General features: G+C 60.0%; 3 protein-coding genes across 12 annotated transcripts; 1 reads left to right on the top strand and 2 right to left on the bottom strand.

Moving 5' to 3' along the window:
• The first annotated feature begins 201 nt into the window (after window positions 1-201).
• LOC101974065 (olfactory receptor 6Z7) lies at window positions 202-1,140 on the top strand. The gene has a single exon (XM_005341511.3). The coding sequence runs from the start codon at window positions 202-204 to the stop codon at window positions 1,138-1,140; it is 939 nt and encodes a 312-aa protein (XP_005341568.2).
• A 3,447-nt stretch (window positions 1,141-4,587) lies between these two features.
• LOC101976980 (olfactory receptor 6Z7) lies at window positions 4,588-9,449 on the bottom strand. Of its 10 annotated transcripts, none has more exons than XM_078037350.1 (4): window positions 7,359-9,295; window positions 7,107-7,190; window positions 6,141-6,844; window positions 4,588-5,472 (listed from the first exon to the last, which is right to left on the bottom strand). In XM_078037350.1, exon 4 carries the CDS (start codon window positions 5,470-5,472, stop codon window positions 4,588-4,590), a length of 885 nt encoding a protein of 294 aa, XP_077893476.1. In that variant the 5' UTR covers window positions 6,141-6,844; window positions 7,107-7,190; window positions 7,359-9,295. The 10 variants fall into 10 exon arrangements, with proteins under 10 accessions (XP_077893476.1, XP_077893479.1, XP_077893478.1 ...); XM_078037353.1 differs by having other exon boundaries at window positions 6,141-6,343; XM_078037352.1 differs by having other exon boundaries at window positions 8,641-9,295.
• A 3,855-nt stretch (window positions 9,450-13,304) lies between these two features.
• LOC144374582 (olfactory receptor 6Z7-like) lies at window positions 13,305-14,839 on the bottom strand. The gene is given in 2 exon segments (XM_078037342.1): window positions 13,305-14,284; window positions 14,287-14,839. Coding segments are annotated over 2 exon segments (936 nt in total). The 3' UTR covers window positions 13,305-13,901.
• Window positions 14,840-20,453: the final 5,614 nt, after the last annotated feature.

Here is a 20,453-nt window from a genome sequence, read left to right as displayed (position 1 = left end):
AGGTCATGGGTTTAGTAAGAAAAGCCACAAGTTCTCATGCTCAGAGTTTGTCCTGGGAATCTGTCAAAACAACAGGAAAGCAGTCCCAGTGGACATCAGACTGCAGGCGCTGGCCCGGCCACTCTGGGCACCCTCCCGGGTGGTTTTCACCAGGCATCTCCAGGAACCAGGTGTCAACAAACTTCCTTTGTCTCCACCCAGATGGAGGTGTCCCTGGAGCTGGCCAACGGGACCAGGGTCCAGCAGTTCATCCTGCTGGGCTTGTCCACCAGGCTGGGCGTCAGGGGTGTCCTGTTTGCCGTCTTCCTGGCTCTCTACCTGCTGACCCTCCTGGAGAACACCCTCATCGTCTCCCTCATCTGCAGCCACAGCCAGCTCCGCAAGCCCATGTACTTCTTCCTGGGCAACCTCAGCTGCCTGGAGATGTGCTACGTGTCCGTCACCATGCCCACCCTGCTCCTGGGGCTGTGGGTGGGACCCTACCACCTTTCCTTCATGGCCTGCATGACCCAACTCTTCTTCTTCATAGTCCTTATGGGCACCGAGTGCATCCTCCTGGCCTCCATGGCCTATGACCGCTACGTGGCCATCTGCCGCCCTCTGCACTACCTGCTGCTCATGCGGCCCCGGGTCTGTGTGGGTTTGGCTCTGACTTCATGGCTGGGGGGGCTGGTGGTCTCGGTGGCCAAGACCACGTGCATCGCCAGCCTGTCCTACTGCGGCCCCAACGTGCTCAACCACTTCTTCTGCGATGTCTCCCCCCTGCTCAACCTCTCCTGCACCCACGTGGCCCTCACAGAGCTGGTGGACTTCATCTCCGCCATCGTCATCTTCTGCGGGACCCTTCTGGTCACTCTGGCCTCCTACTCAGCCATCGGCATGGCGGTGCTGCGCATGCCCTCGGCCGCCGCCCGCCGCAAGGCCTTCTCCACCTGCGCCTCGCACCTGGTGGTGGTGGGCATCTTCTACTCGGCCGCCCTCTTCATCTACTGCCGCCCCAGCCGCATCAAGTCCATGGACCTCAACAAGGTGCTGTCGGTCATCTACACGGTGGCCACGCCCCTGTGCAACCCGGTCATCTACTGCCTGCGCAACAGGGAGGTCCACGCGGCCTTCCGCAGGAGCCTGCACTGGTCCTGAGGCTGACCAGGTGGCCGGGGCTGGGGAGACCTCGGTCGGCCAAGGCCCTACTTTTTTTAGAGCTGTGATTCACATATGGTAAATGTCACCTGTAAACATGCCGGATGCAGTGGAGTGTTTAGTGACTCACAAGGCTGCGCGGCCCTCCGACTGTCTGACTCCAGGACCTTCCGTCCCCCAGGGGAAACCCATACACGTTGACATCATGCAAAAGATCATCCCGCTTAGAACTAAAGGGGCTTTGGAAAACCAGATGTTGCTGGTTTTGCCCAAAAAGCGCTAGCCCCTTGGAGAGTACCCAGTGACAGTGCATTAGAAATACAAAGTGCCTAAACTCTGAGCCAAAGTTGCCGCCCTTGCAAACAGCTCGCAGGAAAACTGGAAATAGTCACATAGTGATATTTATTGTGGCATTGTTTTAAATGCCTCAGTCTGGGAAATGTGAATATCAGTCAACAAGATGATGAGAGTTAATTACGATAACTCCACGGCATGAAATGTTAAGAAGCTGTGCTGAGAAGAGCTGTTTGTGTCCCTGCATTGGTCGTGAACTCGCGTTACACTGTAAATTTCAAGTAAAGTTTTAAATAAGTGTTTGGCTGTGAAAGAACTCAGGGGAAGGACATTTGCTATCACAAAGAGGAAATAAAGGCTTTGCAATTACCATTTAAACCATTATTTAAAAACAAAAGCCACACACATCTATGAATGTTTGCACAGGACTTTTGAAGGAGGCATGCACTAAAAATTAAAGAAAGTTTTTTTGATAAATTTCAGTAGCAATAAAAGCAATCAATCAATCAGTAAAAACCAGCTGCAGGTCACCTCCTCTCGGAGTCAGGCCGCGAGTGCACCCTCCCCTCTGCTCCTGCCCGGCACACACACAGGAGCTTCCTCAAGTGGTGGAGACCTGGGCCACTCACTGAGGGACGCCCTGTCGCCTGGACCCTCAGGCACAATGACTTCCTGCTGTCCAGGCAGCCACAGCTTCTAGAGAACTCTCTGGACTGCAGACCACAAGCCCTTGACACAGACATCAGGGTGTCACTAGGGAGGGACGCAGGCAGAGCCGCTGAGCGCCTCGGCACCTGCTCTCCTGCCGAGTCTTCGCAAGAGGCCCCCAAGTCTCAGCCAGGACCAGCCACTCCGAGCTGTTCCCAGGTCTGGGGACAGGGACGTGCCCCCAGCGAGAGACAGGAGCACGGCAGCCCCTGCCCACACACAGCAGGACACACGTGGACACACGCAGACACACTCCCGCCCCAGGGCTGGTTCAGGACCAGGGGAGAGGAGCAGGAAGGGCCCCAGTGGGACCAAGAAGAGCCAGGGCAGCAGTCGGGTGGACCGTGGAAGGAGGGCAGATACCCAGAGAGGGCACCTGAGGGTCCTGGGCCCAGCCCAGGCTGGCATCCAGGGCTCCTCCCCACACTGCAGCCGGGGGCCAGGGGCAGGAGCCAGGTCCTGCGCCCTGCACTCCCCGCTGCCCCTCAGTGACTGACCTCTCCTGGCTCACCACCACGTCTCTTCAGTGTCGAAGATGCACCCTGGGCTCCATGAAAGAGCTGAGCGTGCAGCCGCCATGGCCACGAGGGACGTGGGGAGCAGAGACCTGTGCCCTTCCTCTCTAAGAGCCTCAATGCCCCAGGCACGTCCCCACCTTGGGCACCAGGAGCAGGAGGAACAGAGGTCAGACGGGCTCTGGAGTGGCCATGGCGGCAGAGCCACCGCCCAGGGGACCCGGAGCTCCTCCTGCCCCTCTGTGAACTTGGGTCTCTCTCTGTCTCTGGGCTCATGGTGGTACCTGCCCAGCACGGCTGACCGCTGGCTTCCTAAGGCAGAATCCACACAGAGCCCTGCACCCGGTGGGGGCCCCAGGAGCTGTGCCAGCCGGTCCACACACCCTTCCCACCACAGCCAGCCCTGCCTGTCCTGCCCCCGTTCACCCCGGCAGCCTGCTGTCCCCAAGAGCGGGGTCTGCAGCAGAGGCAGAGGAGGGAGCCCCTGGCCAGCTGAGGCTGGTGGAGGCGTGGACTCCCAGGGGACTCGTCCTCTTCCCTGAGTGTCCACAAGGTTGTCACCTTCTGGCTTGCAGAGGTTCCTGCAAAGTCTCTGCACAGCCACCCTTGTCCACCTCAGGCAGCTCTGGTGTTCCCAAGGCTGGTGGATGCCATAGAACAGTGACCCTGAGTCCAGCTGCACCTCGGCCTGTGTCCACTGCGGGGGGCCAGGTGGGGAGGTTCTGCCAGCCAGGGGCGGGAGGTCATGTTTCACTCTGACCGTCTCCATCAGGACACAAGAAGAGGGTAACTAAGTGCTTTGGCCCAAGCCAGGACCCTGGCCTCCCCTGGTCCAGGAGGTCCGACCCTAGACAGAGCCGGAGGGCAGAGGGCTGGAGACACCGGGAGCCTAAGACTCCTAGGGTCTTCAGTGTCCAGACCCGACGGCCACTGCCGTCAGAGTGGGAACTGGCATGTGGTCACCTTGGTGCAGAGCTGCCCAGTGTGTGTCCCCCCACCCACCCTCTGCGCATACTCTGCCCCTCTTATCTTTGCCTCTGGAGAGATGAGCTCAAGGCACCCAGCGTCCACAGCTTCTGTGTGTGCCACCAGATGCCTCCTGCAGCAGCCCCCCCAGCCAGGAGGACAGGGCTAAGCCCCTAGAGACCAGCTCTCCCACGGCCCCCACTCCTGTGGACCCCACTCCCACAGACCGCACCAGGACATGCTCCTCCCGGGCGCCACCACAGAATTAAAGTCATCGGTGTGATGAGAAGGAAGGCGACCCGCTCCTGTTCCTCTTTTATCCTGTGACTTATTTATTGAACTATAAAGGTGACACCAGCAATCCAAAATATCCAGCACATAAAGCAGGACTTGCACCCCGCGGTCCCTCCCTGAACCCCAGCTCCCCTGCCCGTGTCCATCCAGATTCACACACACGTCCACCGGGCCCTCTGCAATCACGGTCGTCGTGGCCCACAGACCTCTGATGCGGCAGGTAATGGCATCTCCTGCTTTTAAGTGCAGGCCGCGGGTCAGCTCCCAGTCAGTAACCGCGGGTCTAATGGAGGCCTTCATTCCGGCCTGTTTTTCACAGCAGGCGCGCAGGGCGTTAAATGGTCTGAGTTATTACTGCCCATTTCCCCAAAGCGTCTGCTCCCGTTCCGCAGTCTCCCTGCCTGATCCTGCACCCGCGCCCTTCTCCCACGGGAGGGGCACACAGGCGCCTCGTCTCCTCGCCAGCCTCTGCTTCTGCCAGCCTCCCTTCAGCGGTGGTGCTCAGTCCACCTTCCTCCGGCTTTCCTGGCTTCCTCGGGGTCACTACCTGCTTCGAAGCCTGCACCTCTGCTCTTGACCCTGCACTGCCGCGCCCCAGTGGGCCTGCAGTTCCCGCGAGACTGCGTGCGGGCAGGGCCCGAGCATCACCGCACGCATGGCCCGGTGCAGGCTAGTAGACTATGGGGCTGCAGGCAGGCGTGACCACTGTGTAGACCACCGACAGCACCTTGTTGAGGTCGGTGGACTCGATGTGGGCGGGCCGGGAATACATGAAGAGGACGACCGTGTAGAAGATGCCCATGACCACCAGGTGCGAGGCGCAGGTGGAGAGGGCCTTGCGGCCTGCCGCAGCCGAGGGCATGCGCAGCACCGCCCTCCCGATGGCCACGTAGGAGGCCAGGGCAACTAGGAGTGACCCGCAGAAGATGACGATGGCGGAGATGAAGTCCACCAGCTCCGTGAGGGCCACGTGGGTGCAGGAGAGGTTGAGCAGGGGGGAGACGTCGCAGAAGAAGTGGTTGAGCACGTTGGGGCCGCAGTAGGACAGGCTGGCGATGCACGAGGTCTTGACCGCAGAGACCAGCAGCCCCCCCAGCCAGGAGGACAGGGCTAAGCCCCTACAGACCCGGGGCCGCATGAGCAGTGGGTAGTGCAGAGGGCGGCAGATGGCCACGTAGCGGTCATAGGCCATGGAGGCCAGCAGCGTGCACTTGGTGGCGATGAGGGAGACGAAGAGAAACAGCTGAGCTATGCAGGCTGCGAAGGGCACTCGGCGGGGACTGGAGCTGAGTCCCGCCAGCAGGGTGGGCATGGTGACGGACACGTAGCACATCTCCAGGCAGCTGAGGTTGCCCAGGAAGAAGTACATGGGCTGGCGGAGCTGGCTGTGGCTGCAGATGAGGGAGATGATGAGGGTGTTCTCCAGGAGGGTCAGCAGGTAGAGAGCCAGGAAGACGGCAAACAGGACGTCCCTGACGCCCAGCCTGGTGGACAAGCCCAGCAGGATAAAGCTGTGGCTGATGGACCTGTTGGCCAATTCCAGAGACCTCTCCATCTGAGGAAGAGAGAAACAGGTTTGTAGAGACCGCCCACGTGAAGGGCAAGGGAGACCCCCTGGAGATCCTGGGGACTGGCTGTGGGTTGATCCGTTCGGAGGAACAGGTGCAAATTTGCGGAACTGGAAAGGGAAACCGTAGGCCTGGCTCGCTGAGGCTGTGGCCTGGGGCCAGACTCTGAACCTTGAGCCTGTCACTGTCTGTAGGGTGGAGGTGACTGCACCCCACACGCTGGGAGCCGCTAGGGCACTACCCAGGCAACAGAGGGGGCGCTTCACCCAAGGGGGACGCCCACGTCAGTGCTTCTCGAGGCCCTAAGTGGTCTGTTCTTGCTGGACTTCCTTCCTCTCCCCAGAGACTGTGTGTCCTGTCCTAAAGCAGGAGTCCCGATCATTCTGAGACGTGTGCCCTCTCCACTGGGCTGGTTTCTGGAGCAGGGTCGCCTCTGCTCGTTGGAAAGGCACGAGATGTCATGTTTCCCCAAGAGGCTTCCTCCCCGAGCAGCTGCAAAGGCAGCTCCTTCCAGGGGGGAGGGAGAGGAACGGCCCGTGCCCAGCTTCAGGTGTGGGCCCAGTTCTGGGCTTTCTAAGCCCAGAGATGAATTCCTTTTCACCCCTGTCCCCGCCCCAGACAGAGGGTCTCTGTTCGCTGGCTCAGCTGTCAGTACCTGTTCAAGGGTCAGAGGTGCAGAAGCACCGTCCTCTCTGGGCCCTCACAGGGGATCCAACCTGAGACTCGGCGAGCAGAATAGTTGGGCACACTGGTGACCTTATCACTTGTGTTTAATACCAGAGAGTCACTTAGTATGCGCCAGGTTCCAGGTGCCAGAAACAGCAAAACCAGTGCCGGTGACCTTTAGAAATTCATGATCTAGAGGGAGAGAGGGAGGGAGGGAGGCAGGGAGGACAAATATGAAAAGAGAATTTCAGAGGCTACATGCCAAGAGAAAGCAAGTCAGGGTGCATGTGCTCAGCCAGGTCTGGAGGGGCCTGTTTCAGAGGGGCAGCCAGAGGACACTGGGGGGCGGGGCGGGAGAGGGCCGGTGAGCTTGTTCCTGACAGATGAGCAGCTGCAGCTGAGCCCTGGGGGACCTTCCAGGTGCATCAGGAAAGTGCAGCCCAGCACCTTCAGGGAAGTAGTGAGGGTGCAGGAGGAGGGCGGTGGGGAGAGGGGATTGGGCTTCCTCCTTCCCTGGGCTGCCCGGCGGCTGCACCTCCATCCGGCACATTCTTCAGTCCTCTCCATTACACATTCCCGGTGCGAGTCGAGCTTCACAGGTAACAAGAGTAACAGAACGAAGCCCAGAAACACACCTGCCCACCACAAGCTCTGTGAGGACAGTACTGGACGTGGGCGCGTCTCAGTGACCTGCTGTGGGAGAATCCATGCTGGACCCCTGGCCACACCCAGGACCAAACCCAGCCCCAGGTGGACTAAAAATATAAAATGAAGTGACTGTCCCCAGGATCTTAGGAAACGATAGGGGTTTTATGACCTTGGACCCATGAAAGTCAGGCACTGAGCCTGCCGTCATCCAGAGAGATTCTGATTTCCCCAACAGTTACAAGTCCCCTGCAGAACCTGGTTAGGGTACATGTGACGGGGTCCCCAGGTACAACGTGAAGACATTTACCAGCTGATGTCTAGTTTTCCAGTGGAAAGATGGAGGGATGCCTGGGTCATCAACAATCGAGGGCATGAAAATACGCTCATTTCCCTAGGAACCAAGGAAACGGAAACTGAGACTAAACCGAGAAACCACTGCACACCCAGAGGGTGGGCGGCAGAGTGCAGCTTAACAGAGAGCACTTCCCACTCGCTTCCCAGGGTCTAGAGCGGCACCGGCACACTCCAAATAGGTCAGGCATTGTCCAGGAAGACTGACCCGCAGCTACCGGAGTCCACCCCAGTGTCCACAGCGGTGTCCCCGTGTCACCAGACCTGTCGGCGTCCCAGGTGCCCTGGATGGGGTGGGTGCACTGTGGTCTCTGAGCCCCGCCTGACGTCACCAGAGGTCAGTCCCGGAGCCGGTCGGCAGAGAGCTCCCTGGTGGGCAGGCTGAGCTTCCGTCTGCACAGAAGCCCGTGGGGCTGCTCCTGCACACACTGGACGTGCCAAGCGCAGTGCCCTCTTCTTCAGAGCACAGTGCGCTCGGAGCTCCAGGCCCACGTCTGTACTGCCCGGCGCGGGCTCAGCTCTGTCCAGAGTGGAGTTTGGCTGTGGCCCAGGAGGACAGCCCTGCCCTGCCGTGGGCTCTGACCCCCTGGGCTACCCACCAGGAGGTAATGTCAGCGCTGTCCTCGGTACTGAAGGGTTTCCTGCTGTGACCCAGCACTGTCCCTCCTGGGTGGACCACTTCCCTCTCAGGTCCCCTTGGTGGTGGTCCTTTCTCTGCCCCTTGCCCACCTCAACCCTGCACCTGACTGAGCCCCCCCAGGGGCTACTTGTGTTGTCATTCCCCAGGGACGACTCCGGATGCCCAGGGTGTCCCTGGTCAGTCTGCTGGACACAGTGGGCAGTGTGGGGACGGCTCGAGGGCCTGAAGCCTTCATCGCAGCTGAGCTGCTTCCAGTCCCGTGGGAGGTCTGAGGCCCTGGTCCTGCTGCCCGGAGCAGCCTGGCCAAAGCTTCAGGGCGGTGCTGCCCACCGCCCACCACCTGTGGGGTCAGGAGGTGCCTTGAAGCACAAAGACCACACGTGGCGCAGCGGGACCTTGGGGTCTGCCTCTGTGGGCGGGGTGCAGAGGTGGGCTCCACTGTCAGCAGCCTGTCACCACGGCCGGCACGGTGACCAGGCACAGTGACACGGCAGAGTCCACACGGGCAGGCAAACCCGGCAGCACACCTCCCGACACTCCCCCACGTGCCCCTCCTGCGTCCTGTCTGAATTTAATTTCATCTTTTGGTGTTATTTTTTCTGGGTCATTGTTTCAGGCTCGTGTCGACCCAGTTGGTTTTATGGATCTCAGTTGGAATCGTGCCGTCATCCAGTCACAGCGGGCTCTGTCCCCTCCGTCTGCAGCTGGCCTGTGACCTCAGACGGCACCTCCGACCTGGAGCCTCTGCCTGCGTCTCCCGCTGTGGGGGGCTGGCCCCGCAGGTGGCCTGCAGGAGGGTGGCCTGTGACTCCTCTCTCCGTCCCTAAACCAAGCCATCTTGCTTTCTTACCTCTCAGCGACGGCCAGGCAGGTCCTGCTTTTCCTTCCTGAAGGAAATTCCAGAAAGATTCTGCTTCCTGAAGAGAGGTGAAGACGCAGCGCCCCGAGTGACCAGCCGGGGGGTCAGGGACTTCTGTCGGGAGCCGGTGGAGAGGTGGCCGGGGCCTCTGCGCTCCCTGCTGCTCGCCTCCGTGATCTCGAGCGAGCGCTGAGACCTGCTTTTATCAGCAGCTGGAAGCAGAAGGACCAGCTAAAGCCCAGGAGCTGGGCCTTAGAGGGCCAGCTGCCCTCTGTGGACTTAGACAAGGCGTCCAAGTGAAAGCCTCTCACGAGTGTGGGGGGGCTTGGGAGGGTGACCCAAGGGTCCTCTGCTCTGCATCAGTCCCCCTGCAGCGCAGGACCCTGGCGGGAAGCTGAGCTGTGACCCCTGCTCTCGGGTGGCTCGGTGCCGAGGGGTTCTGAGCAGAGGCAGCGTCCCGCAGAATGTGGCAGCAGGCCAGGTGCAGAGGGAGCCTGCAGACTCGGGAGGGCTGAGGAGGCTCAGCCTCGGCTCCACGGGAGACAGGAGGAAGAGGCCCGGGGCGCTGCCAGCTCAGAGGGGCTCAGAGCGTCTCCCCCACCCTGGCTCGCCCCAGCTCCCTGTGCGAGGTTCACCCCTCAGCGAGCCGCACCTGTTCCCGGGCGTTTCTCTGTTTTGGAACACTAAGTGCAAACCTGGACGGTCCAGTTCAATTGAGCTATCAAACTTAATGTGATTATTTTCCCTTTTTGCAATCAAATAAAGCTATTTTTAAGTCCCTGTGCCTGTGACTCCAGAGGAGCTGTGTTCTCAGGGATGGCAGTGCCGCCGGGGACGATGCTGCAGCCTGGACTGGGCAGCCGCGAGGCAGGGTGTGCCGCGTCCCTGCCTGCCTCTGGGGCTCACGCTAACATCCCTACCACCCAGTGTGCGCCCCTGCTTTCCCACTGTGCACACACACCAGCACACTTTGCTCCTGGCCCATCTGCGCCCGCAGTGACCCTCTGCCTGGTGGTCACTCACCTCCCCACAGCTCACCCTGGAGATCAGCTGCACCTCCTCAGAGCACCTGTCACTCAGCTCCTCCCTCTCCTGCCCTGGGGGAGCTGTGTGCTGGCGCGGAAGTGGCACGATCCCCCTCAGGTACCCAGAAATCCAAACCGTGCTGCAGAGTGGCCTGTAACCTGGAGCAGGAGAGCCTGAATTGGAGTTCCTGCTCCACCTTGAAGACTGCGTGTCCCCGACAGCCATTTGTAAAGTGACGGTCATGCCCATCAGGACTGTCTAATCGAGTGAACTTGCGTGCACAAGCACCTGTCCTGACACTAGTGCCCACGGGGTGCCCAGTCAGCAGTGGCTACTGCCTTCGTTAAGCCTGTGAAGTGGGGGTCACCTACACCCCCCTAGATGACGCAGGGCACAGTGGACACAGCAGGGAGGCGGTCAGCGGAGTTCTTCCCCAGGGCGGAGGCTGCTGGGCTCCTGCCTGGCTCCTGTGACCTCATCTGGCACAGATTTGCTCACTTCTCTCTCTCACCACCACCCTGTGACCTCATCCAGGAAAGGGACCATGACTTTCCCTTCAAGGGCTTGGCTCCTGGTAGAGCTTTGAGATGTCTGTCGATGGAGAGTCTCACAGTTGAAGACAGGAACGAGACCCCCGAGAGCGTTCCTTCTGTTCCACCGTGAGCACAGGGGCTTCCGACCCAGGGGCCGTGGGGCTGGGGAGAAGCAGGTCCGTCTCCAGCCTCGTGTCAGTGAGCGTGTGCCCAGACCGCAGGCTCCGTGGTCCCGACACTGCCGCGGGGGCACTGCCACAGAGCCACCTGCCGTGCGCAGGGGTAGACCTCGAGACAGAGGGGACCCAGGAGCACTAGTGGGCCAAGCTCCATTTGAACTTGCAAGATTTGTCACACACTCTATGGGAAAGGGTCACTTCGCTCCAGGGCCACCAAGGACGCCCAGGAATGTCTGGTGACGCCCTCTACCACCCTGGTTCTCCTGACCCTTCCCAGCATTAGGAGCCTCCAGTGAACAGGGCGCCATTCTCCTGAGGGCCTTGGCGTCCATCTGCAGAGAGCCCGTCCCCTGGCGCGGTACCCATCTACCCCACGCAGGGCGGCCCTGGGATGGAGTCCTGGCCGTGAGTGTGGGCTGCCCCCTGAGGCCCTGGGGACAATGGCTCAGTAAGAACCTCGGTGCCTGAACCGTTACAGGGACAGGTGGTGAAGGAGAAGTGAGCTTGGGCCTCCAGTCCAGGGACCTCAGCCAGGTGCTGTCCGTCACCTGCACTGGGGCCACGCCCAGGCTCCCCGTTGTCCACTGTCTGGGGAACAGGGAGCCCCTCCACCAGCCTCAGCTGGCCAGGGGCTCCCTCCTCCTGCCTCTGCTGCAGACCCCGCTCTTGGGGACAGCAGGCTGCCGGGGTGAACGGGGACAGGACAGGCAGGGCTGGCTGTGGGAAGGGTGTGTGGACCCGCTGGCACAGCTCCTGGGGCCCCGACCCGGGTGCAGGGCTCTGTGTGGAGTCTGCCTTAGGAAGCCAGCGGTCAGCCGTGCTGGGCAGGTACCACCATGAGCCCAGAGACAGAGAGAGACCCAAGTTCACAGAGGGGCAGGAGGAGCTCCGGGTCCCATGGGCGGTGGCTCTGCCACCATGGCCACTCCAGAGCCCGTCTGACCTCTGTTCCTCCTGCTCCTGGTGCCCAAGGTGGGGACGTGCCTGGGGCATTGAGGCTCTTAGAGAGGAAGGGCACAGGTCTCTGCTCCCCACGTCCCTCGTGGCCATGGCGGCTGCACGCTCAGCTCTTTCATGGAGCCCACGGTGCATCTTCGACACTGAAGAGACGTGGTGGTGAGCCAGGAGAGGTCAGTCACTGAGGGGCAGCGGGGAGTGCAGGGCGCAGGACCTGGCTCCTGCCCCTGGCCCCCGGCTGCAGTGTGGGGAGGAGCCCTGGATGCCAGCCTGGGCTGGGCCCAGGACCCTCAGGTGCCCTCTCTGGGTATCTGCCCTCCTTCCACGGTCCAGACTGCTGCCCTGGCTCTTCTTGGTCCCACTGGGGCCCTTCCTGCTCCTCTCCCCTGGTCCTGAACCAGCCCTGGGGCGGGAGTGTGTCTGCGTGTGTCCACGTGTGTCCTGCTGTGTGTGGGCAGGGGCTGCCGTGCTCCTGTCTCTCGCTGGGGGCACGTCCCTGTCCCCAGACCTGGGAACAGCTCGGAGTGGCTGGTCCTGGCTGAGACTTGGGGGCCTCTTGCGAAGACTCGGCAGGAGAGCAGGTGCCGAGGCGCTCAGCGGCTCTGCCTGCGTCCCTCCCTAGTGACACCCTGATGTCTGTGTCAAGGGCTTGTGGTCTGCAGTCCAGAGAGTTCCCTAGAAGCTGTGGCTGCCTGGACAGCAGGAAGTCATTGTGCCTGAGGGTCCAGGCGACAGGGCGTCCCTCAGTGAGTGGCCCAGGTCTCCACCACTTGAGGAAGCTCCTGTGTGTGTGCCGGGCAGGAGCAGAGGAGAGGGTGCACTCGCGGCCTCACTCCGAGAGGAGGTGACCACTGGGCCTGGCGGGATCTGCCGTGGGTTGGGCAATGAAGGCCTGGGTCTCCTCGCCCAGCCCCTGGGACGGCGGAGCAGGCACAGGGGAAGGCTGGCTGAGGCCGACGCTCCGGGGTCTTCCCTGTGCACACAAGGAGGCCCCACTCTGTCTCTGGCAAAGTCATGTTTAATATTAAAAAGTGAAAATTTACCCCAAAAGCAGTATGTGCTCATGGACACTGTCAACTGCCAGCAAAGAGACCAGCCGAGCCAGGCCTGCCGAGTCCCCACACGGTGACGACCACCTGTGCAGTGTTCCAATCTTGATGAAATGTCACATGTGCACATTTTCAAAGTAAAACACAATCATTTGGCCGTTTTCAACCTGACTTTTCCACAGCACAATCTGTAGTCGATGTCTTTCACGGTGGTAAGTTTATTTATAAAATTACTCTTGGTGACCCTGTGGGGACAGCTGGCTCGTTTTAACTGGCCCATCGGTGTGCAGACAGCTCCTTCCACAGCTGTCCCTCACATGCACAGGGCTGTGGACATCCTAACAGAGAGCCACTGCGACGTCCTTCATCATGTTCCTTTGCAGAACATTCTTACAGCCGTGTGCAAAAGTCACGACTTACACAGTCACACGTCGCCAGCGTCCCTCTCAAGCATCACGCCAATATTGGTGAAGAACTTAAGTTACTGAAATTCACAAAAAACTCCTCCCTTTCTTGAACTATTTTTACACCTTCAAAAAACCCTGTGCACAGACATGTAGACATCTAGTTTTTATTTAAACGTTTCTAATTCCAAAATCTAAGTTATTTAGAGTCTAGAATTCCCATCTTCCTGTAGGAATGCCGTACGGCTTCACGCAGTACGCAGAGCTGACTCTTGTTTTAGTGACTCCGTGTGGCACACTGCGAGGTCCCCCAGTTCACCCGTAGCTCACCCTTACTGTGAGTGGCCACGCTCCCTCTGGGAATAGAGACCTGAAACCATGCTACACTGAACGGCCCCAGACGCTTACTTTTATGGACAATGATTTGATTTTTTTTTAGATTTGCAAAGCGGATACCTGGGTCAAAGTGTAGACACCATTTAAAGATGGTAAGAGATGCTAGTGGGTGGCCAAGAGGGTCTAGGCCTTGGTGCCAGCAGGGCATGGAGCAGGCATGTCCCCTTCCCAAAGCCCCCTCGGCCCGGGGGAACCCAGAGGACGGGTGACGGGCTCACCAGGAGCAGCCCCTCCTCCAGGACTGAGTCCGCTCCGAGGGCCCTGTGTGGCTGCCCACCTGCCCTCCCGGGCACTTGGTATCGTCAAGGCACAGTACTGCCCGCTTTGGAAAAGGGCACCCGGCCCAGCACATGCACGCCCCGACCTGAACGCAGGAGGACGGGAGACTTGTCCGCTCAAAGCCTCATGGGCCCGTGTGCACAGCCTGTCAGGTCACCACAGCCAAGGGTGGACGGGCCAGACGCCGCCAGCAGCGGACGGAAATCAGAGCGTGGTGCGCCAGGGAAAGGATCACTGCTCAGCCCGGAGAAGGAGTGAGCGCCCAGCACCCGACAAGACTCACCAGCCCCAAACGTCGCGCGGGGGAGGACACCAGTCACAAGAAGGCACCCACGTCCAGTTCCACTGTATGTGGTGTGTGTCACGTCCCAATGAGAAGTAGGGCCTGGGCCGTCCGAGGTCTCCCCAGCCCCGGCCACCTGGTCAGCCTCAGGACCAGTGCAGGCTCCTGCGGAAGGCCGCGTGGACCTCCCTGTTGCGCAGGCAGTAGATGACCGGGTTGCACAGGGGCGTGGCCACCGTGTAGATGACCGACAGCTCTTTATTGAGGTCCATGGCTTCTATGCGGCTGGGGCGGGCATAGATGAAGATGGTGACGGAGTAGAAGATGCCCACCACCACCAGGTGCGAGGCGCAGGTGGAGAGGGCCTTGCGGCGGGCGGCGGCCGAGGGCATGCGCAGCACCGCCCTCCCGATGGCCACGTAGGAGGCCAGCGCCACCAGAAGGGAACCCCAGAGGATGACGATGGCAGAGATGAAGTCCACCAGCTCCGTGAGGGCCACGTGGGTGCAGGAGAGGTTGAGCAGGGGGAGACGTCGCAGAAGAAGTGGTTGAGCACATTGGGGCCGCAGTAGGACAGGCTGGCGATGCACGTGGTCTTGGCCACCGAGACCACCAGCCCCCCCAGCCATGAAGTCAGAGCCAAACCCACACAGACCCGGGGCCGCATGAGCAGTGGGTAGTGCAGAGGGCGGCAGATGGCCACGTAGCGGTCATAGGCCATGGAGGCCAGCAGCGTGCACTCCGTGCAGATGAGGGAGATGAAGAAGAAGAGCTGGGTCATGCAGGCCACGAAGGAAAGGTGGTAGGGTCCCACCCACAGCCCCAGGAGCAGGGTGGGCATGGTGACGGACACGTAGCACATCTCCAGGCAGCTGAGGTTGCCCAGGAAGAAGTACATGGGCTTGCGGAGCTGGCTGTGGCTGCAGATGAGGGAGATGATGAGGGTGTTCTCCAGGAGGGTCAGCAGGTAGAGAGCCAGGAAGACGGCAAACAGGACGCCCCTGACGCCCATCCTGGTGGACAAGCCCAGCAGGATGAACTGCTGGACCCTGGTCCCGTTGGCCAGCTCCAGGGACGGCTCCATCTGAGAAGGAAGCACATCCATGAGGCACCCTGCAGAGCCGCCCCCCCGCCTCGCCCTGGAGGGCGCCCCTGGCTGGGTGACGGCTCCTCAGCTGTCAGCTCCAAGCTGCCCTCCGTGGCCTTCTCCAGGCGGCTGCCCGGGGTCTTCAGAGGCAGAGACCAGGCAGGCGACTGCTCTCTGCTGAGGACTCTCAGCGGGACTCGCTGCCTCGGGATACAGAGGCTCCTTCCCAGGACCCTCCTCAGCTCTGTGCGGATCCCCCAGTGCTCAAGGCTCAGCTCAGCCCTGCTTCACGTCCTCCCACCCTCGGATGCCCCCGGCCCCTTCCACGTCCTCCAAGGTCCAAGATCCCTCCAGCCTGACGGGGTTTCCCTGAGCAGCTCCTTCTGTCTACAGCACCCCTCCCCCATGCCCTTCCCGTTTCTGGGAACGCTTCTCCTCCTGGGAAGGCTGTGTCCTCAGAGAAGCCTTCGGGGAAACCCTGCCTCTCCCCCTGGACCCACTGTGGCCTTTCTGGGCCGCGGTCCCTGTCAAGCACTCCCGCGTTGGTCAGGAGTTCGCGTCCCCCGCCTGGGCCTCCGGGGTGAGCGCGGTCCTGCTCACGCCCTGTCCTCCCCCACGGCGCACGCCTGTGGAACCACAGGGCCTCAGGGTCAGGCGGGCTCCGGGGCACAGCAGGGTACAGGGTTGGCTGGCATCGCGGGACTCGGCCAGGGCAGCGCCTCCCGTGGTGGTGGCAACCTAAGGGGCCCAGATAGTGTGACCAGGGGGCGGACGCCTCGGGTCCAGGATTCTGCCTTGTCTGCTGTTATAACTCCTGGCATGTTGTTGCTGGCACCAAACCTCAGTTTTCCCTCCATAAAATGGGATGCATGGTATCGGCTCCCCTGAGCAACTGTGGAGGTGATCTAAGAAAACAAAAGGGAACCCCGAGGGTGACGATGGCCGAGATGAAGTCCACCAGCTCCGTGAGGGCCGCGTGGGTGCAGGAGAGGTTGAGCAGGGGGGAGACGTCGCAGAAGAACGGGTTGAGCACATTGGGGCTGCCATAGGTGCACAGTAGGTGCACACCTGTGATTCCAGCCATGAGGGAGGCTGAGGCAAGAGGATCGAAAGTTCCGGGCTAGCCTCAGCCACTTAGTGAGGTCTTTTGTCAAAATAAAAAATAAAAAGGGGGGCTGGGGCGGGGCTCCGTGGTGGAGCACTTGTTAGCACGTGTGAGGCCCTGTGTCTCAGCACCCCACGAAAGAAAGAAAGAAAAGGAAGGAAGGAAGGAAGGAAGGAAGGAAGGAAGGAAGGAAGGAAGGAAGGAAGGTTCATCAACAATTAAAAGGAAAAATTAAAAATAAATAAGTAAATAGAAATACAAAGGGCTGGGGAGGCAGTTCATGGTACAGCACCCCGGGCCGAATCCCCACCACCAGGAAGGAAGGAGAGAGGGAGGAAAAGTTTACACAAGGAGCCATCACTTTGATAACGATCCAGGTGGCCTTGGACACTGTGCAGTGGGCCTCTTGGGGTACAGAATGCTTCTCATGGCCCTCAGGCTGAGTTTGATCATCTGGGGGTCAATGGCAACTAGTGGTGAAATTCACCATCCATCAGAGGGGAGAATCGCGCGGTCACTGTCCTAGAAAACCACTGGGAGTTTAAGTCCTGATTTCTCCGGGAGGGGACTCTGCCTGCCCCCCAGAAAGTCCTTGTTTAGGATGGGGACAGCGTCTGTCCAGTTTCTGGCATAGAGATGTTCTAACAAACGTGTGGGTCTTTCCTCAGTACCCTGCAAAGCCGAGTCTTTTCCTCAAGCCCGGTGCCCTGTGCTACAGTTTTAAACGAAGACACTGGGGCTTCCGAATCATTCCTCCTGGTCCTCTCACCAACGCGGGGCCGGGGTGAGCATCTCACGTGGGGGTCGAGGACCTTCGCTCAGTCGGCCCCACAGCCTCAGCAGCACCCAGGGCTCTACGGAGTGCAGACCCACGACCTCCCCTTCCCCACCAACGGGGCCAGAAGTGGTGTCCACACGTCAGGGCTCCACAGCCCTGGCCTGGGTGGAAAGGGAACCCATCCCCAGCAGAGGGGGCGAGGCCCTGGACGCTGGCCGGCAGCCTTCCCTAGCCACCCAGAGCTGCGAGCTTCTCCTGCAAACCACAGTAGGGGCTGATGTGGTCAGGACAGGTGGTCAGTGCCGTTAGCTGAGACGCAGGAACCTCACAATCTGATCATTTAAACCTCGAAATTATATATCAGTTGTATTTTAATTAGCTTAATTTTAAAAAATGGGAAAATTCAAATGGTACTAAAGGACAGACGTGAAAAGATAATTTTCCTTCCACTTTTATTCTGCTTTGCAGAAGTAACTGTTTTTACTGATTTCTTGTGTATCTTTCCTAAAATACTCAGGTGGTGAGCTGGCAGCTCTCGGAACCCCGTGAGGACCAGGCGGCTCTCAGGTGGCTGGTGCAGCGCCCGCGGCCTCCAGGCTGATACTCAGGGCACGGAGCAGAGGGGGCGGCGGGCAGCTGGTCTCCTGCCCTCGGGAGGACGGCTCTGTCCAGCCAACAGCACGGGTGCCCGGCACCCCAGCCCACCAGTCTTCTGCCTCCTGCGGGGCCGGCCCTGTGTGCTGGACAGGCCTCTTTCTCCCGCAGAGGCCCAGGGGCGGTGGCAACCCTGAGACCCTGAGCGCCCGCGTGAGGCCAGGTTTCCCCAGGTGCCAATGACGGGCGCGTCACCATTCACTCCCTCTCACCCCACCTCGACCCCGGAGGAGCGCCGCTCTCCCCATTTTAAAGACGTGGAAACCACGAACCAAAGAGCCAAGCTTCCCCCAGCCCCTCAGCAGCAGGTAGAACAGAGACCCCGGCCGGCGGCCCAGGACCACGGCTTCTTCCTCCTCCCTAAGAAGCTTTGGCGGCATTTTTCCTTCCTTCCGTCCCTCCTTCCCTCCTTCCCTCCTTCCATCCCCCCTTCCTTCTTTCCTTCCTTCCTTCCTTCCCTCCTTCTGTCCCTCCTTCTGTCCCTCCTTCCTTCCTTCCTTCCCTCCTTCCGTCCCTCCTTCCCTCCTTCCCTCCTTCCGTCCCCCCTTCCTTCCTTCCTTCCTTCCTTCCTTCTCTCCTTCTGTCCCTCCTTCTGTCCTTCCCTCCTTCCATCCCTCCTTCCTTCCGTCCATCCTTCCTTCCGTCCCTCCTTCCTTCCCTCCTTCCTTCCCTCCTTCCGTCCCTCCTTCCGTCCCTCCTTCTGTCCCTCCTTCTGTCCCTCCTTCTGTCCCTCCTTACTTGTTTTTGGAAGAGGCTGGCCAAGGTGGACAGTGGGAGTTCTCTCTCACCCCGGGAGGGGTGCGCCAGGGCTGCAGGGGCAGCTGAAGGCCCTCAGGGGACACCCTCTTTGCAGAGGTGGACAAGGATGTTGACACACAGGTAGGGCCCGGCGGCTGGGCACTGCCTCCAGAGCCCACTTTCCCCATGAGGAGAGCGGGGTCTGGGAAGAGAAGGTGTCCTGGTGCCCGTGTGGCGCTGCCCACTCGCTGGCTGGCAGGCGGAGCCACGTCCGGAGCCCTCTCCACCCGGTGGCCTTATTCCTCTGGGCGTGGTTCCCCTGGTCACAGATCTAACCTCAGCCTGTCCACACCGCAGGCTCCCTCCAGTCCTGTGCCTGGAGCCCGCCAAGTCCTGAAGCCAGCGATGGTGTCCACCTGAGACGGGTCTGGTGTGGAAAGGGTGGGCTGAGGGACTGTCCCGGGGCCTGGGTGTGGACCTGGGGGGCCTGGGTGTGGCCCCAGCCCATGTCCTTGGCACTGAGGGAACCCCTGGGTGGTAAGGAACCCCTCAGCTGCCCGCTTCTCTGCCCGGCCCTCCCCAGGACTCTCCAGTCCCTCTGTCCCGGCTCTCCTCCTTCTACCGTGATTCGGTTGTTTTCTTTCTGTTTTCCCCTCTTACCTCACTTAAGAACCGAGGTTGACTCTCAGACGCCCTGAGACGGTCAGGACTGGCCTGGCCTGGCGAGCGCTGTCCAGCACTGCTGGGTGCTGGGCAGCACGTGGGAGGGAGGTGAAGAGGCGTGGTCTGCCACAGCGGCCCCTTGCTGCTGGACTCAGAGCTCCTAAGCTGTGTGGCTCCAAGGCCTCCCCATCACAACTACCCCCCACCTCGGCCATCCCACGGGGATTGGGAGGGTCACCTCTGAATAGAGACCCTCCAGTTCACAGCGGCAAACCACCGGCGTCCTCACAGCGCCTCGGCCCCTTCCCGGCAACCTGGGGTTTGGGAACCTGCAGCACTTTCTGGAACGTGGCAAGCTGAGTACTGTCCGTTATTACTAAATAATATGCCTTCCAAGGCAGGCACTGACCACACCAGGCACCGTGTCACCACCCAGGGGGACCATGCCCTGAGGGGAGCAGAAAACAAAGCTCAGAGAGGTGAAGACACTTGACAAAATTCACACAGTTCCTAAGTAGCCAATCTAGCAACCAGATCCAGGTACTGATTCTGGACCAGGGGTCATTCCTCTTGGACTCTGCTGCAGGTGAAAGAAGTCGCCCATGTTTGGACTTGTGAATCTGTCCCTTCGCCTGGCCTCAAGCTAGACCCCCTGTGGTGGAGGGATCTAACCTGTCCTAGGAGGCTACAGGTCACAGTGGACAGGAACAGAAACGCAGGGGAAGGTGCAGGCGCTTCCAGGGCTGGCTGACCTCACGTGGCTGGCAGAGGGGCCACCAGGGGAAGGACGTGCCTGGCAGAGGCAGGGGCCACCCCACCAGAGCCACTCAGCTGGGGGAAGCCGGTCAGACTTCCAGGCTGCCCCAGCAGTGGCCCTGGCAACCCTGGTGTGGCAGAAAGAGCTGAGGCTTTATAGTCATGGACAGGTCTCAAATTCCCAGTGCTCCCTGCTGAACTCCACCAGACCCAGCATCTTAAAAACTGCCCTTCAATAGATGAATGGATAAAAAATGTGACATACCTCCACAATGGAATATTACTCAGCAGTGAAAGAGAATAAAACCATGGCATTTGCAGGTAAATGGATGGAGTTGGAGAAGATAATGCCAAGTGAAGTTAGCCAATCCCAGAAAACCAAATGTGAATGTTTTCTCTGACATAAGGAGGCTGACTCACAGTGGGGTAGGGAGGGGGAGCCTGGGAGGGATAGACCAACTCTAGGCAGGGCAGAGGGGTGGGAGGGGAGGGGCGGGGGTTACTCATGATGGTGGAACGGGATGGGCAATAGTTCAGGGGTGAAGACAGCATTGGTGAATATACTGTGTATATGACCAGAGAGGTGAAAGGCTGGGCTCCACGTGTGTAATGAGAATTGTAGGGCATTCCACCGCCACATAAAAAGGGGGGGCTGGGGATGTGGCTCAGGTAGCGCACTCGCCTGGCCTGTGCGGGTCTGGGTTCGGTCCTCAGCACCACATAAAAATAATAAAAAAATAAAGATGCTGTGTCCATCAAAAACTAAAAGATGAATTTTAAAAAGATCAAGAATGAAACTGCCCAGGAAACACACACACACACACACACACACACACACACACACACACACACACAGCTCTTCAGGAGAAAACGGGTTCCCCCCTGTGTAGAAAGAGAACAAGCCGCAGGTCACAGGA

The sequence above is a fragment of the Ictidomys tridecemlineatus genome, unplaced genomic scaffold (assembly GCF_052094955.1).
Source record: "Ictidomys tridecemlineatus isolate mIctTri1 unplaced genomic scaffold, mIctTri1.hap1 Scaffold_761, whole genome shotgun sequence".
Taxonomy (NCBI): Eukaryota; Metazoa; Chordata; class Mammalia; order Rodentia; family Sciuridae; genus Ictidomys; species Ictidomys tridecemlineatus.
Note: the sequence above shows the minus strand (reverse complement) of the source record. Positions and strands in the feature narration are given on the sequence as shown.

What these genes read in the sequence shown, in the direction of transcription:
- LOC101976980 (XM_078037346.1), bottom strand. Translation starts at nt 5,472, where the DNA reads ATGGAGAGGTCTCTGGAATTGGCCAACAGGTCCATCAGCCACAGCTTT.
- LOC101974065 (XM_005341511.3), top strand. Translation starts at nt 202, where the DNA reads ATGGAGGTGTCCCTGGAGCTGGCCAACGGGACCAGGGTCCAGCAGTTC.